Source organism: Catharus ustulatus, chromosome W, assembly GCF_009819885.2.
Source record: "Catharus ustulatus isolate bCatUst1 chromosome W, bCatUst1.pri.v2, whole genome shotgun sequence".
Taxonomy (NCBI): Eukaryota; Metazoa; Chordata; class Aves; order Passeriformes; family Turdidae; genus Catharus; species Catharus ustulatus.
In genome coordinates, this window is record NC_046261.2 from 5432709 (window position 1) to 5448358 (window position 15650).

Genomic DNA, 15650 nt, shown 5'->3' on the forward strand with positions numbered 1-15650 from the left:
TGCTCCAGCCGAGGGGAAGAGCCCAACATTTCTTACCAAGATAAAACAAGTGTGGGAGACACCAAGCTAGCGCCCCTTCTCCACTGGACTCCAGAAGGAAGCTGGATTTTCTCCACATCACCACTGGACCTCCGGAAGGAAACTGCACCTTCTACAGAACCACTGCTTCAACTTAACCACATCTGTCACTACAAAAGGACTACAGCCACCATTTAATCAAACTGCTGCCAACACCCTGCCTGACGGGGTGTCAGGTTGTACTCTGACTTTGTCAGGGCTTAGGGTCTGTTTCTTTGTAGTATTGTATTTCTATTTTAATTTCCCTAGTAAAGAACTGTTATTCCTAATTCCCATATCTTTGCCTGAGAGCCGTTTGATTTCAAAATTATAATAATTTGGAGGGAGGGAGTTTACATTCTCCATTTCAAAGAGAGGCTCCTGCCTTTCTTAGCAGACACCTGTCCTCCAAACTAAGACAGTGGCAAATCCACAAAGCCAGCACAACTATAAAAAATTTTCACTATACATTTTAGCAAACAAGGGCATTAATGTTAATTGGCTACAAGTTACAAAGTTCTCTCATTAATTAGTATTCTATCTTCTATTGGTTAAATTATTGTCTTGCTTCTTAGGCTAATTAGTTCACATGCTCAGTCTTCTTTGAGATGGTGGGTTTCTTGAGTCAGTGGACCATGAGTTGGTAGTCATGATCTCCCCCTGCCGGAATAACCCTTTATTTAGTTTGGTTAGTGGACCTTTTTTTGTTCCTTGTAATCTGGCCTCATCTTAGTTGTTTTACCATGTGTCACTGATCTATTTGGTGCAGACCAGGGCTGTATGTTGTTTATACTATTGTTTCCTTGTCAAACTTATTTGACATTGTCCAACAGACTCAAAAAGGGAAAGCTGTGCAGACAGTATCATTATATAAGCTTCTCCACTTCAGGAATCTGTTGTGGTTTAGGAATAGCACTCCAAACCACAAGTGTTACTACACCCCCTCCCTCTCTGTTGGAAGACAAAAAGAAGACATTATGGGTTCAGATAAGAAAAATTTACTGGAAACAGCAATAAGATAAGAAAACTAATATTAACACCAAAATATTAATAACAAAAGGGTACAAAAGAGGGTGATTTACATGCAAAAATACTCACCAAGCCCGGGACAATGAAAAACAATTTTGGATGGACCCTCCAAGCCCACATTTGTCGCTATAAGACTAGGATGCGCCAAAAAGGATAGCAACACACGGCTTCCTTCTGAGGCAGAAAAAAGCAGTTTGTTACAAATATGACATGTTTTTATAGACTAGATCACAGAGCAAGGATAGAAACAAGCTCATTGGTCCAAAGAAGGCAACACCTCTTGAAACCATGCCTTTATCAACATCACGTTTCTCATGCACTGTTCTGTGCTCAACACCAGGTGCCAAATTACGCTCGAACTGAGCTTTGGCCTCTCTAAACTTTTTTCCTACATGCCCTAGCAACCCTCTTAAATACATCCTGAGAGATCTGATACAGCCTCTTTTTATTCCTAAGTTCCTTCAAAACCTCATTCCCCATCCAGGCTGGACGTTTGCCTCATTGACTCATCTTTCTGCACACATAGTCTGTTCCTGTGTCCTCAAGATCTCTATTTTGAAGCAGGCCCATCTTTCCTGGACTCCTTTGTTTTTAAGGGCTGCTTCCCAAGGAACTCTCTGAATAAATCTCCTAAATAGGCCACAGTTTGCCCACCGGAAGTCCAATGTAAAAGCCTTATTGATGTTCCTCCTCATTTCACCAAATATCAAGAATTCTATAATTTCATGATCACTATGCCCCAAGTGGCCTCCAACCACCACATCTCCTACCAGCCCATCTCTACATCTCCTACCAGCCCATCTCTATTTGTAAACAACAGGTCTAACATAGTTCCTACCCTGGTGGGCTCATTCACCAGCTGTGACAAAAAGTTGTCCTCCACACACACTGAGAACCTCCTGGACTGCCTCTTATCTGCTGTATTAAGTTCCCAGCAGATATCTGGTAGGTTAAAATCACCTACAAGAAGCTGGTGATCCTGAAACATTCTCCATCTGCTTATAGAATAAGTTTTCCACCTCTTCTTCCTGGTTGGGTGGACAGTAACAGACTCCCAGCAGGATGTCAGTCTCGTTGGCCTTCCCTTTAAGTCTTACCCATAGGCATTCAACTTCATTGTCATTAGCTTCAATACCCATGGCATCAAAAGCCTCCCTAATATAAAGAGCCATCCCTCTACCTCCTCTCCCTTTCCTGGCTTTTCTGAAGATGTAGCCATTCAGCTCAGCGCTCCAGCTATATGAGTTGTCCCACGACGTTTCTGTGATGGTAACATCATAGTTGTGCTGCTGTACCATGTCTTCCAGCTCTTCTTATTTGTTACTCATGCTGTATGCATTAGTACACATACACTTCAGCTGGGCTGCTGATTTCACCCCTAACTCTGGCCTACCATCCTTGAGGATGCTTCCAGAGAGCCCAGCTGCATCCTCTTCCCCCTTCAAACCTAGTTTGAAGCCCTCTCAATGAGCCCAGCCAGTTCATGAGCTAAAATCCTTCTACCCTTAACAGAGAGATGGAGCCCATCTGGTTCCAGCAGGCCAGATGCTGCAAAAGTTGCCCCATGATCAAAGAACCCAAAATTCTGCTGATGACACCAACCCTTGAGCCACTTGTTGATAATGTGGGCTCTCCTATTCCTTTCATCATTTGTCTCTGCCACCAAAGGGAGCGAGCAGAACATTATCTATGCTCCTGCCCTATCAACCACTTGACCCATTGCCCTGAAGTCCCTTTTAATATCCCTGGTACTCCTTTTTTCATTCTCACCACTGCCAGCCCAGAGTATCAGCAGTGGATAATAATCAGAGGGTCGAATCAGCCCAGGGAGTTTCCTGGTAATATTCCATATGTGGGCCCCAGGGAGGCAGCAAATCTCTCTGTGGGATGGGTCCAGTCGACATATGGGCTGCTCTCTTCCCCTCAGAAGGGAGTCTCCCACTAAGACTACCCTTCTTTTCTTTTTAATGCTAGAGGTGGTGATCTGTCTGACACATGAAGTATAATTGGGAGGGTCTCCAGCCAGATCATTTTCTTTGATGTCATCCAGCTGACCCTCTGGATCCACAGCTTCATACCTATTCTGAAGTGGCACTTGGATAGGTGATGGGGTCAGGAGGAATTTCCATTACCTCCCCAAATAGGAACCCATTTCTACTCCCCTTTATCCACTGGATGTCCTCCTATCACCTAATTCTTCTTATCAAGAAAATGCACTATATTTCAAATATAAATATATTAACATTCTTTTTGGATAAAGTGCTAATGAATGACATATAGGGACATAGATTCTTTTCATTATATGCACTGGACTGTACAGACAAATCTGTCTCCATGTGACTGTAAGCACAGACCCCTTCCTGTTGAGGCCTTGAAGTTCACTTTTGACCTCCATTTTATGTTCTGTTCATAGTTGTTCAGCACATCAAGCGCCACAACATTGTTCTTAAAACAGAACTTGGAGAAGGAGCCTTTGGGAAAGTCTTTCTGGCTGAATGCTATAACCTCTGTCCCAAGCAGGACAAGATCTTGGTGGCAGTGAAGGTAAGAGACTCTAGGGTTTCCATTATTAATTCATGGTTGCAGCTAATGCTATTGTATTTGTAAATCATCATGTTTATCTATTCTGTAGCCCCATGTAACTTCTGTAATATGTTTGGAGGGGTTCAAAAGGCTAACAGAGCATTAAGAGAACATGAAATTTGTTCTTGCTGTGGATTACAAAATGAGAGCTGAAATTTGTAAGGAAAAGGAAAAGACTGAATGTCACAAAGGGGCAAAATTTTTTATGTTCTGAAATATGATTAGTGAAAAATAATATTTAAGTACAGTAATTTCATGTGTATAAGGCGCACCCTTTTGACTAAAATTTTGGTCCAAACCCGGAAGTGCACCTTATACATGGACAAAGTTTGGAAACTTGCCAACCCACAATTGCAAGCCGTGAGCCAAGCCACGAGGGGAGGCGGCGCCATGGGAACCCCGAGCTGCGAGCTGCTCCAGCCGCGCCAGCCAGTGTCAGGGGCAGGTGGGAGTGCCAGCACCCACGGCACGGGGAGGGCATCTGGGACTGCGTTTAAAGGCTACGCCAATCTGTGAAAAAATGTTTGCAAATTGAGCACCTGCCAGTAAACCCCACGATCACGCAATTCCGTTACTAATTCGTTACTTTGTTGCGCGCAGATGCTCGCTGCAAAAAAAAAAGTGCTCCTCTGGTGCTCCTTAGATATTGACAAAGTTTGGAAATTTACCAACACCCGGAAGTGCATGTTGTACTCCAGTGTGCCTTATACTCGTGGAATCACTGTAATTAAAAATGTATGTGATGTTTGTCTAAACAGAATAATCCATAACTAGTTAAGTGAATAGGCTATATGTATATCTACTAGTCAAATAAGGCCTATTTTTCCATGAACTGGGCAATACTTTTGTCAACCTTTGGAATTATCTGTGGGTAATTGTCATTAATATGGCTGTCAGGAATGTTATAAAAAACTTGTAGATAATATTGTCATGTGCTGTATGGGAATCCAGAAGTCATGATATTTTGGACCATGAGTAATGATTCTTGATTATTCTCCATTCAACCCTCCCAAAATGAAGCCCAAATGTTACAACAACCATAACCTTGGGCTTACCAATATTCAGAATAATTCTCATGTTTCTGAGGGGGAAAAAATGATTTCTTTGAAAACCTGGAAGAACACAAACTATATAGTACATTGGGAATCTACGAAGAAGTAAGAATATTTCCATCATGATCATAGAGCTTGCACACCAGACTTGCTTCACCATTCCAAGCGTTTTTGTTTCTCAAAATGGAATCACTGAGGTCAATTGTCATCCTCAGCTATGCATGCACACTAGAAAACAATATCAATGAAACCATACTCAACTAGAATTTGACAATTCCCCCTGCCAACAGTCTTCTGCCTCTATATGTGTTCTGGTGAAAGCTGAACAATGTGTTCAATATTTTAATTATCTCATCTAGGGCAGTAAGAAAATATATTTTAGAATCTGGGCTGTAGTTAAAGATCAGAAAATTGTTCATTCACAATTAGGCAACCTGTGTGTACATTTTGGATCAAACCATATGTTGTGGTTTGACACTGGCCAAACTCCAGGCACCCATGAAAGTTACTCACTCACCCTCCCGTGCTGCAGCTGAGCAGAGGAGAGAAAAAATTAATGAAGGCTTCATGAGTTGAGATAAGGACCAGGAAAAAAGACTTCAAGGGCAAAACAGGCTCAACTTAGAGGTACAAAGTGAGTTTATTACTAACAAAATGAGAGGAGGATATTGAGAAGTAAAATAAGCCCTTAAAAAACCTTTTTTTCCCCTAGCCCTACCCTCCTTCCCACTGACAGTGCAGGAGACAGGGCATAGGGGTTTTGGTCAATTCATCACCTGAGGTTTTCTTCCGCTGCTCAGGGAGAGGAGTCCTTCCCCTGTGAGAACGTGGCTCCGCACACTTTGCCACCATGACTCCAAATCTCATGAGCAGCAGTCCTGCCAAAACCACTGCAATGTGAGTCCCTTCCATGGGCAAACAGTCCTTCCAAAACTGCTGTGGTGTGGGTCACTTTCATGGGGTGCAGTCCTCCAAGGACAGGTTGCTCCAGACTGTAAGCAGGGACTCCTCTCTCTACCAGGTCTCCCACTGGATCACAGCCTCCTCTAGGCATCTACCTTCTTTGGCATGGGCACCTCCCCCACAGGCTGTGGGTGGATCTCTGCATCCCCTGTGGACCTCCACAGGCTGCAGGGGGACAACCTGCTTCACCATGGTCCTCACCACAACCTGCAGAGGAACCTCGGCTCTGATGACTGGAGCATCTCCTCCCCCTCCTTCACTGACCTTGGTGTCTCCATGTTGTTTCCCTCACATGTTCTCACCTGCTCCTGTTCTCTGACTAGAAGAAAAATATGTGCCCCTTTGTTTTGATTTTCTTCTTAAATATGTTATAATAGAGGCATTACCATAATCTCTATTTGGCCCAGGCTTGGTCAGTGGCATGTCCATCTTCAGAGACATCAGGGATTGGCTCTGCCCGTCATGGTTGAAGCTTCTAGCATCTTCTCACAGAAGCCACCTCTGTGGCCCTCCCACTACCAAAAAACCAGGCCATGCCAAACCAACATGCCATACAGTAAAAGAATTCCAGCAGATCATCTTTTTGAAATTGTAAACAAGAAACAGAATTTTGTCTCTGATGATGAGAGAACACAAAAAGAGGACGGATTTGTTCAGAGAATTTCTTGGTAGCAAAATAAAAGCCTTTCTATTCACTTACTCCCTTTGAAAATCCTGACTAAATGGAGCCTAGCACTTCATCTGTAAAACACTATAACTTCATTATATGCTTATCTTTTTTACTATAATTCACAATGAAGATCATTCAACATTTAAAGGGAGAGATGTCTCCATGGGTTTAGATGACAAATCCATAATTCTTCTGGAACAGTATATTTTTTTCAAATGCATTCTTTACAGGGTCCTTAATAAGCAACTTTCATGTAGCCCTGGAAGGACAAGAAGGAAGAATTATGCTTGTGAACAAGTTATGGTTGTTTAGTAATGCAAGAAGTACATCTGTCTTTTCCAGCTGCTTCAGCCCAGAACCTCTCCTGCCTGGTCCCTGGAGTCCAGCACAGTGCCCAGGGACTCAAGGTCTCTATCCAGACTGAGGGAAGCAACTACTGCTTTCCTAGTTTCAGATTCAACTAATAACAAAGCTTCACAGATATTCCAAAGACACAGACACAGATGTACAAACAGGCACACACATCCACACACACAGAGGACACTGACACAGATGGTCACAGAGTGCCACAGATAAGGAACTGCTTTCAACAGTGCCTACATACAGTCCCAGAGATTTGACATCATTGGCATGAGTGAAACATGATGGGATGAGTCCTGTGACTGGAGTGCCATGTTAGATGGTTATAGGGTCTTTAGGAGGGACAGGCAGAGCAGAAGAGGTCAGGGGTGGCATTGTATGTAATGGAGGAGCTAGAATGTGTGGAGCTTACATTTGGTAGTGGCATGGTTGAGATCCTCTGGGTAAGGAATAAGGGACAAACAAATAATGCAGATGTCATTGTGGGAATCTACTATAGACCATCTAGCCAGGACAATGGCACCAATGAATTATTCTTCAAGGAACTAAGAGACATCACCAAATCAACTGCCCTTGTCCTTATGGGGGACTTAAATTTGCTGTATACTAACTGGAACACCACACAGCTGGCACAAATTGGTCCAGAAGATTCCTAAAAAACCTGGTTGCACTTGGATAATGCAGAGGGATGGAGAAACGCATACCTCAGGGGGATTTGGTTTGGGTTGAGAACAGCTTCAAAGACCCAAAGGGACATCGATGGGCTTTTGGAATTGCTACTGTGGAGACAGAAGGAATTAAGCAACTGAACACCTTTCCTGGACTGTCAGAAAACCCTTCTGCAGTAGGGCTCTTGAAGGTAGAACAGCAAGTACCAATTGCCACCTTGACAATGCATTGCTGACAGTACCGAGCGAATCAGGATGCTGTGATCCCCATTCACAAGATGATCCATGAGCTGGAGAGCCAAGGAATGGTCAACAAGACTCACTCACCCTTCAACAGCGACATTTGGCCTGTGTGCAAGTCTGATGGAGAATGGAGATTGACAGTGGACTATTGTGGCTTGAATGAAGTTACCTCACCACTGAGTGCCACTCTGCTAGACTTGCTGGAACTTCAGTATGAACCGAAGTCCAAGACCGTGAAGTGGTATGCCACTATGGACATTGCTAATGCATTTTTCTCCATCCCTTTATCAATGTAGGCCACAGTTCTCCATCCCTTTAGCTGTGTAGGCCACAGTTTGCTTTCACCTGGAGGCACATGCAGTACATGTGGAACTGATTGCCTGAGGGGTGGTGAAACAGCACTCTGGGGGCCTGGCCCTGTACCTCAAATATCCTGCAGAGCTGACCTGGAGTGCTGTTTCATGTAGAACAGAAGAGATATTAGAGGCTCTTATCCCAGGGTTGATATTCTGTTTTATTCTTAGGCTTCCATGTGGGCAGAGCGGGAGATGAGGATAAAGAGGAGGTTTCAAACCTGGGCACAGGTTTTTCTATGGGTCAGGAAAGGGGAGGGGTCAGCCTTGGCTTCAGGCCAATCCCATCGCAGGGGTCAGTCCATTGGTCTTGCAGGGGTTACAGGGTTAAAGGGACATACCATTCTTAAAACAGTAGGGTATTGGCTTACAACAGGGTGAAAACACAGTCCCACCATCTGTCATGGACTGATCCAGGCTGCATTAGAAAAGGGTGAAACTCCAGAAGATCTTCAATATATTGATGACATCATCATGTGGAGGAACACATCAGCAGAAGTTTTTGAGACAGGAGAAAAAATCATCCAGATTCTCCTGAAACCAGTTTTGCCATCAAAGAGTAAGGTTGAGGGACCTGCCTGAGAGATCTAGTTCCTGGGAGTGAAATGCCAAGACAGAAAATGTCAGATACCTACTGAAGTCATCAACAAGGTCACAGCGATGTCTCCATCCACTGACAAGAAGGAAACCCAAGCTTTCCTAGGTGCCATGTGTTTTTGGAGAATGCACATCCCAGACTACAGTCAAATTGTAAGCCCTCTTTACCTTGTAACCCACAAGAACGATTTCCACTGGGGCCCTGAACAACAAGAAGCCTTTGCCCAGATCAAGCAGGAGATCACTCATGTGGTAGCCCTTGGCCCAGTCAGCAGAGGACCAGAGGTGAAGAATGTGCTCTACTCTGCAGTCAGGAGCCATGGTCTGTCCTGGAGCCTTTGGCAGAAGGTGCCTGGTGAGACTTGAGGCCAACCACTTGGGTTCTGGAGCCAAAGTTACAGAGGATCTGAAGTCAAATACACCCCAACAGAGAAGATCCTGGCAGCTTATGAAGGAGTCCAAGCCACCTCAGAGGTGATTGACACAGAAGTACAACTTCTCCTGGCACCCCGACTACCTGTGCTGGGGTGGATGTTCAAAGGAAAAGTTCCCTCTACACATCACTCCATTGATGTTACATGGAGTAAGTGGATTGCCTTGATTAAACAGCACAAACATATTGGAAACACGAATTGCCCCGGGATCTTGGAAATAATCACAAATTGGCCTAAAGGTAAGAACTTTCATCTGACAGATGAAGAGGAACAGGACAGATGATGCATGTTGAGGAAGTTCCCCCATATAATCAACTGTCAAGAGAAGAAGCATGCTACACTCTTTTCAGTGATGGTTTCTGTTGCATTGTAGGGACAAACCAAAATGGAACACAGTGGTATGGAGCCCCACACAACAAGTCACAGAAACTACCAAAGGAGAAGGTGAATTGAGTCAATTTGCAGAACTCAGAGCCATCCAGTTAGCCCTACATTGCTGAAAGAGAGAAGTGGCCAAAGATTTACCTCTACACTGAGTTGTGGATGGTAGCTAATACTCTGTGGGGGTTGTTGGAAAGGTGGAAAAAGGCCAACTGGCAGCATGGAGGAAAACCAATCTGGGCTGCTGAAGAATGGCAAAACATTGCCACTTGGGTAGAGAAGCTACCTGTGAAAGTCTGTCATGGATACCCACGTGCTAAAGGGTTGGGCTAATGAGGAGCACCGCAACAACGAACAGGTAGATCAGGCTGCAAAAATCAAGGTGTCACAGATAGATTTGGATTGGCAACACAAGGGGTAGTTGTGCCTAGCTTGATGGGCCCATGATGCCTCAGGACATCAGGACAGAGATGCCACCTATATGCACAAGACCGAAGGGTGGATTTAACCATGGATACTATCTCCCAGGTTATCCATGATTATGAGACGTGCACTGTGATCAAGCAGGCCAATCGAGTAAAGCCCCTTGTAGTGGTTTTGCTTTGCCAATTTGAGTTTCCCGGCCAATGTAACAATTTAATATAGTGGGTCTAGCACTGGGCCAAATCGCCAGTGCACCCACTAGCATTATTTACTCATTTCCTGCTGTGACATAGGATTAGGAAGAAGGCAAAACAGGCTCCAACTTTATTAACATAATTAAAAGAAAAATAATAAGAAAAATCAGAATAAATATTCAGAACACTTCTCCCCCACCCCCCCCAATCCCTCTTTTCTTTCCCACTGACAACACAAAGAGACAAAATCTGGGACTTTCAGTCAGTTTACCACCTCTAGGATAGTCTTTCTTCAGTTCACTTAGGGAGAGGAGTCTCTCTTGCTATGCCACGGAGACTTTTCCACAAGAAACAGTTCTCTCACGGCTTCAATGTCACAGTGAATCAGCTGCCCAGGAATGGAAAATCTGTTCACAGTGAAAGTCCCTCCCCTTGACTTATAGCTTTCCCAACAACTGTTTTTGAGGGCTCAGTCTTTGGCTAATGGGGTACACTTTTAAGGATGAACTGTTCACAAGTCTGTTCAAATCTGTAGATTCAACTTTCCTGCCTTGTTTCTTCAAAATCTGGTCCAGCGTCTCTGTGACTTTCTTTTGTTCCTGGGATACACCATCCCCCATAGTTCTCAGCTGCTACCCTCCATCCTGGGGAAAGGTCGATTGATGCCACGAGCTTCATTTCAGCTCCCAGGCTTCATTTCAACCCTTCTGTAAAGTTCAGCCAAGCGCCGTTACCAGTGCAACCACAAGTTGCCTTTCAGTCCCTGATGCAGGGAGCCATTTGTAATGCCTGAGGCACGGATCCAGACCGGCAGTGAATCTGAATCATTTATTCAAAAAAATGAACTGGTTTTATACACTTCTTCAAGGCACAATATTTCCTTTTATCATAATTCTCACTAAGTGATCTATCACACATTGCAACATCAGCAACACACTTTCTTAATGTCCTTTTATGGGATGATCATGCACTATTCAGGGGTTTGTCAGTTTCCTGCAGGCTCGTCTCCATAGGGCTCTGCTGTGTGGCACCTCCTCTCCCCAAGGTCAGGCAGAGACAAGCTTCTCTTTACTGCCATGGCATTCTGCAGGCACATCTCACAACCTGCAACTCAATTCTATCCTATCTCTTCCCACACCAAACAGAATGCCCACAAGGCAAGGGAAAAAAGGGTAAATAAATGCTAGGTATTAAACTGTTTGACCTTACCCCCTGTCCTGGGGTGACTGTATGGTCTGTTTTTTGTTTTTCTCCTGCTCAGAAATGGTCCTGTGACTTTAATCTAGGCACAGAGAGACAGAGAGAGTGAAGGGGGGGAGAAGGAAAAGCGGTGGAATTTTTTGGTGATTGTATTCAAAACATAGAGATAAGCAGTGCTCTTTGAGTTGTCCGCTCTGCAGACAGATGGAGAGTTTTCCCTTGCTTTTTTCACTGTTTTTTCTCTTGTTAGTCTTGTTAGCTGAGGCCAGAAGGGGTTTTTTTGGAACTGTTCAGTTATTCTTCAATCCAGGAACACCAGGACAAAATCGCCCGGGGGGCCCCAAAGCTGTACTGCAGCTGGGGTGCTGGACCTGAGCTCCTGGAGAGACAGAGAGACTGAGCCACACCCACAGAAGGACTCTTTCTGAATTTGCCTTCTCTCGAGAACAGTGAGAGGTTCCATTGTTTAATATTATTCATTTTTTCATGTTTGTGAGTGTGGAAGATCAGACACCTACAGAAGCTAAGCTGGTTAGTGCCGCAAACCTCCTGTCCCTGGTACAGTGGAAGCCATGGGAAAGATAAACTCAAGGCAAGAACAAAAGTGAAGGCATCATGTCTGGTCACTCTGCTCTGATGAGAGAAGATGTAAGAAGGACATTGCTGGTGCAAAAGAATGTAACAGGGAGTGGATAACTGAAAATATTGTATTTCTAGGGGAACAGGGACAAAGGGGTCTGAGTGGAAAGTTTTGTACAGATGTTAGAGAACTATAAATACTGGTGATTAGTGTAATAAACTAACTTTGCTTGAATAGCATGGTCCATGTCCCTCAATCCCCACAAATGGTGACCAGTGTGAGGAGTGACAATTCGCCTAGCTGGCATCCAGCAGGGAGCCCCACGGAACTGAAGTGCTGCTGAAAAGAAGCAGGAGCTGGGTGGCCAGAATCCATTCTGGTTTTGAAGGTGAGCTGTGGGGAACATGGGCAGTAATATATCCTGAGAAGAAAAACATGGTTTTGAACTTCTGTCTAAACTTTTAGAGACATGGCAAATTGGTTGCTTCTCACTCTCTTAAGCTGATTTTCATGCTGGGAGGAATCACATGTTAGAGTTAAATGCCAGCGCTGCTTTCACCCTGGAATTATGGGATGAAGTGGGGGTGAAGCTCTGGGATTTGGTGATTAGAGAAGATCACGTCTGGTTTCGTACTCCTGTGGCGAGCTATTTTAGAAACTCTTAAAGCCCAAGGAGGTGCCGGGAAAGGATCGTCTCCCACTGCAGAAGAGTCTGTAATGCTCCCCGCACCCCCAGAACAAAAATTGCCAGGACAAAATCGCCCGTGGACCCTACAAGCTGCACTGCAGCCGGGGGGCTCAACCCGAGCCCCTGGAGAGACTGAGCCACACCCACAGAAGGACTCTTTCTGAATTTGCCATCTCTTGAGAACAGCGAGAGGATCTATTGTTTAGTATTATTCATTTTTTCATGATACGCAGTCTAAGACGGCACCGACATCGGCCTTGGGAATAAAAAAAACCAAACAGGAGCTTCATGCAGCAGTTTGGGCAACAGATGAAAATTTGGTGACTCTTTGGCATCAACCTCCTCTTCACAGCAGATTAAGCAGCTGGGCTGGAGCCTCTGGGTGTGCTTTCTCTCCCCGGCTGAGCTTTCCTGAGGTTTGGGGCCAAAACGGAGTGGCCCCTCTCCCACCAATTCTGAGCAAACCCTCTCTTGCAGATCCTGTTTTCTCTGGTCTCAGACTAACAAACTGTCCAGTTCACCTGAAAAGGTTGCTGAAGGATTGCTGCTACAGCTTCTCCAAGGTCAGGAAAGGGAAAAACTTCTTGTCTGGGCTAACAAAACCAAGCTAGCCAAGCAAAACCCAGACCGCACTGCACCCTGGGAAGTGAGGCTTTGAAAAAGCCTACCAAAGAGCCCAAGGCTCCCCTCTCCACTGACCAGACCTTAAAGATACAGCAACCATTTTTGGACATAAAGTGGAGGATCAGGGAATAGACTATCATCATAAATCACCCCAAGACAAGTTACCATATTGATTAGCATAAATAAAAAAAAGTGATGGTCTCCACCTTGTGGGTTGAACTTGTTGATGTGTGTCCTGGTTTGAGACAAATATAGGAGGAAACGTCCCGAAAGGGTGTTGCCTCTAATAAAGGTTTAGTAGCCCCTTCCCCATGAGTTCGAAAGGAAATCCTTTGGAGAAAGTGGAAAAAAACTGTTTCTTTAACAAGCGGACTACTCACAAGCATTATAAAAAAAAAAGAATAATGCTAAATAATAAAACCTCTCACTGCCAGGAAAGCTGGTAAATCAGAGTCCTTTCTGTGGGTGTGGCTTGGTTCTCTCTCCGGTGCTGGGATGCAACGTGGGCCTTCCAGGCCATGGCATGAGCAGGGCCCCCCGGCAATGGTGTTCCATACTGGAGAAGAGCTGAACAGTTCCAGAAGAAGAAGTCACAGTCCTGGGAAAACTTAAGCCTAAGCTCACAGATGAGAAACTAGCTGAAAAAGCACATCTCCCTCTGTCCGCACTGCAGACAACACAAGAGACTGCAACTGCAATGAACTTTGAGGAGGATATATGAAAACAGCATCGAAAGCATTCCATCACTTCTCCCCCCCTTTGCGCTTAAAGGCATGGGATTCATATCTGGAGTAAAGCAGATGGTAGGGGATACAATACAGCATCATAAAGTCACCCTAGGACAATGTGTGAACCAAATTTGCTTCATGCTGGCAATGATTGCTCCTGAAAAAGGGATAAACTGCAGTAATTTCACGACCATAAGACGCACCGGACTATAAGGCGCACCCCCTGGGAGTCGGTAAATTTCGCAAGTTTGCAGATCATATAAGGCGCACCGGACTATAAGGCGCACTTTTCTTTTGCAGTGAAGATCCGCGCCACGTGCAACAAAGTAACTCATTAGTAACGGAATCTTGCGATCGTGGAGTTTACTGGTATGTGCTCAAATTGGAAACATTTTAACAGATTGGTGTAGCCTTTAAACACAACCCCAAGTGCCCTCCCCGTGAGGAGGCGGGCCCCAGCACTCCTGCCCGCCCTCGGCTGGAAAGGCGGGGCTTGGGGCGTCCGCGGCTCGCGGCTGCCGTGGTTCGGGGCGACCAGGGCTCACACCTCGGGGTTGCTGCGGTTCAGGGCAGCTCGGGGCCGACCGCAGCTTGGGGCGGCGCAGCGCTGCCCGCTCCCTCTCTCCCTGTGCAGCTGCTGCTGGCCGGGGGCTGGCCGCACCCACCCCCCCTAACAGCTCGGCGCTCCCGTGGTGCCGCCCCCCCTCGCGGCTTGGCTCATGGCTCGCACTATTTTTTTGCAGCGAGGAGCTGCGCCGCGTGCAACAAAGTAACAAATTACTGGTAGGTACTCAGTTTGCAAACATTTTTCACAGATTGGTGTAGCCTTTAAACGCAGCCCCAGGTGCCCTCCCTGTGCCACGGACCCCGGCGCTCCCGCCCGCCCCTGGCACCGGCTGGCACGGCTCGCAGCTCCTGGCTACCACCACGCAGCCGCGGGTCCCGGCTTCCCCTGCCTGGCGACCGCAGTTGCCACGGGCCCAGGCACTCCCACCGGTGCTCGGCTTGCGGCTCCGCCGCCACGGCCGCTGGCAGCTCCTTCCCCCCATGCCCGGGCTGAGGATGCTGGCGGTTCCTCATTCCCCCTGTGACCGGGCCGCGGCCGCCGCCGCCCAGCGGTTTGTCATTCCCCCCAGGCCTGGGCTGCAGCCGGCGCCGCCCAGGGGCTCCCCGTTCTCCCTGCACCCAGGCCACGGCTGCCACCGCCCGGTGGCTCCTCGTTCCCCCCGCGCCGGAGCCGGGGCCAGGGGCAGCTCCCTCCCTCCTCGCGCAGCTCCTGCCAGCTGCAACTGCCCGCTCCCGCCCCAGCTTGCGACTCAGCCCTCCCGCGGCACCACCTCCCCATTGCGGCTCACACTTCTGGGTTTGCGAATTTCACAACTTTGTCCATTATATAAGGCGCACCGGACTATAAGGCGTACTTCCGGGTTCGGGGGAAAATTTTAGTCAAAAGGGTGCGCCTTATAGTCGTGAAATTACTGTATCCTTCAATGTGTTATAAATGAGAAACAAAAATCTCAATTTGTAGCAAAATGTAGATTGCTTTATTTTATATAGACAGAGCAAAGCAGCGCTGGGGAGGTATGAGTCGTCACCGCCTACTCCATGCTCCACCGAATCTTGGTTTGCAGCTTCTTATAGTGTGGTCCCTCGTGGTAATCAATAATTTGTGTTTTCTTGCTGCCATAATTTTGTCAGGCAAGCAGTGGTAGCTGAAATAAACATCTGTGTGAAAGTCTCTTGGAGTCATTCTCATAGATAACCATATGGTCTTGGTAGATAAAACGGGCAGAAATCGGGAAGTTTTGGTCTTCGTAGATAGG

The 15650-nt window shown here is 46.2% G+C and overlaps 1 protein-coding gene across 6 annotated transcripts in view; it reads left to right on the plus strand.

Annotated features, from left to right (window-relative positions):
- Positions 1-15650, plus strand: part of LOC117005044 (BDNF/NT-3 growth factors receptor-like) — a 333795-nt gene that overhangs the window by 165377 nt on the left and 152768 nt on the right. For all 6 annotated transcript variants that reach the window (XM_033076269.1, XM_033076272.1, XM_033076273.1 and 3 more), the window contains one exon: positions 3500-3630. In XM_033076269.1, coding sequence (XP_032932160.1) covers positions 3500-3630 — 131 coding nt within the window. The remainder of the gene's footprint in view (positions 1-3499; positions 3631-15650) is intronic.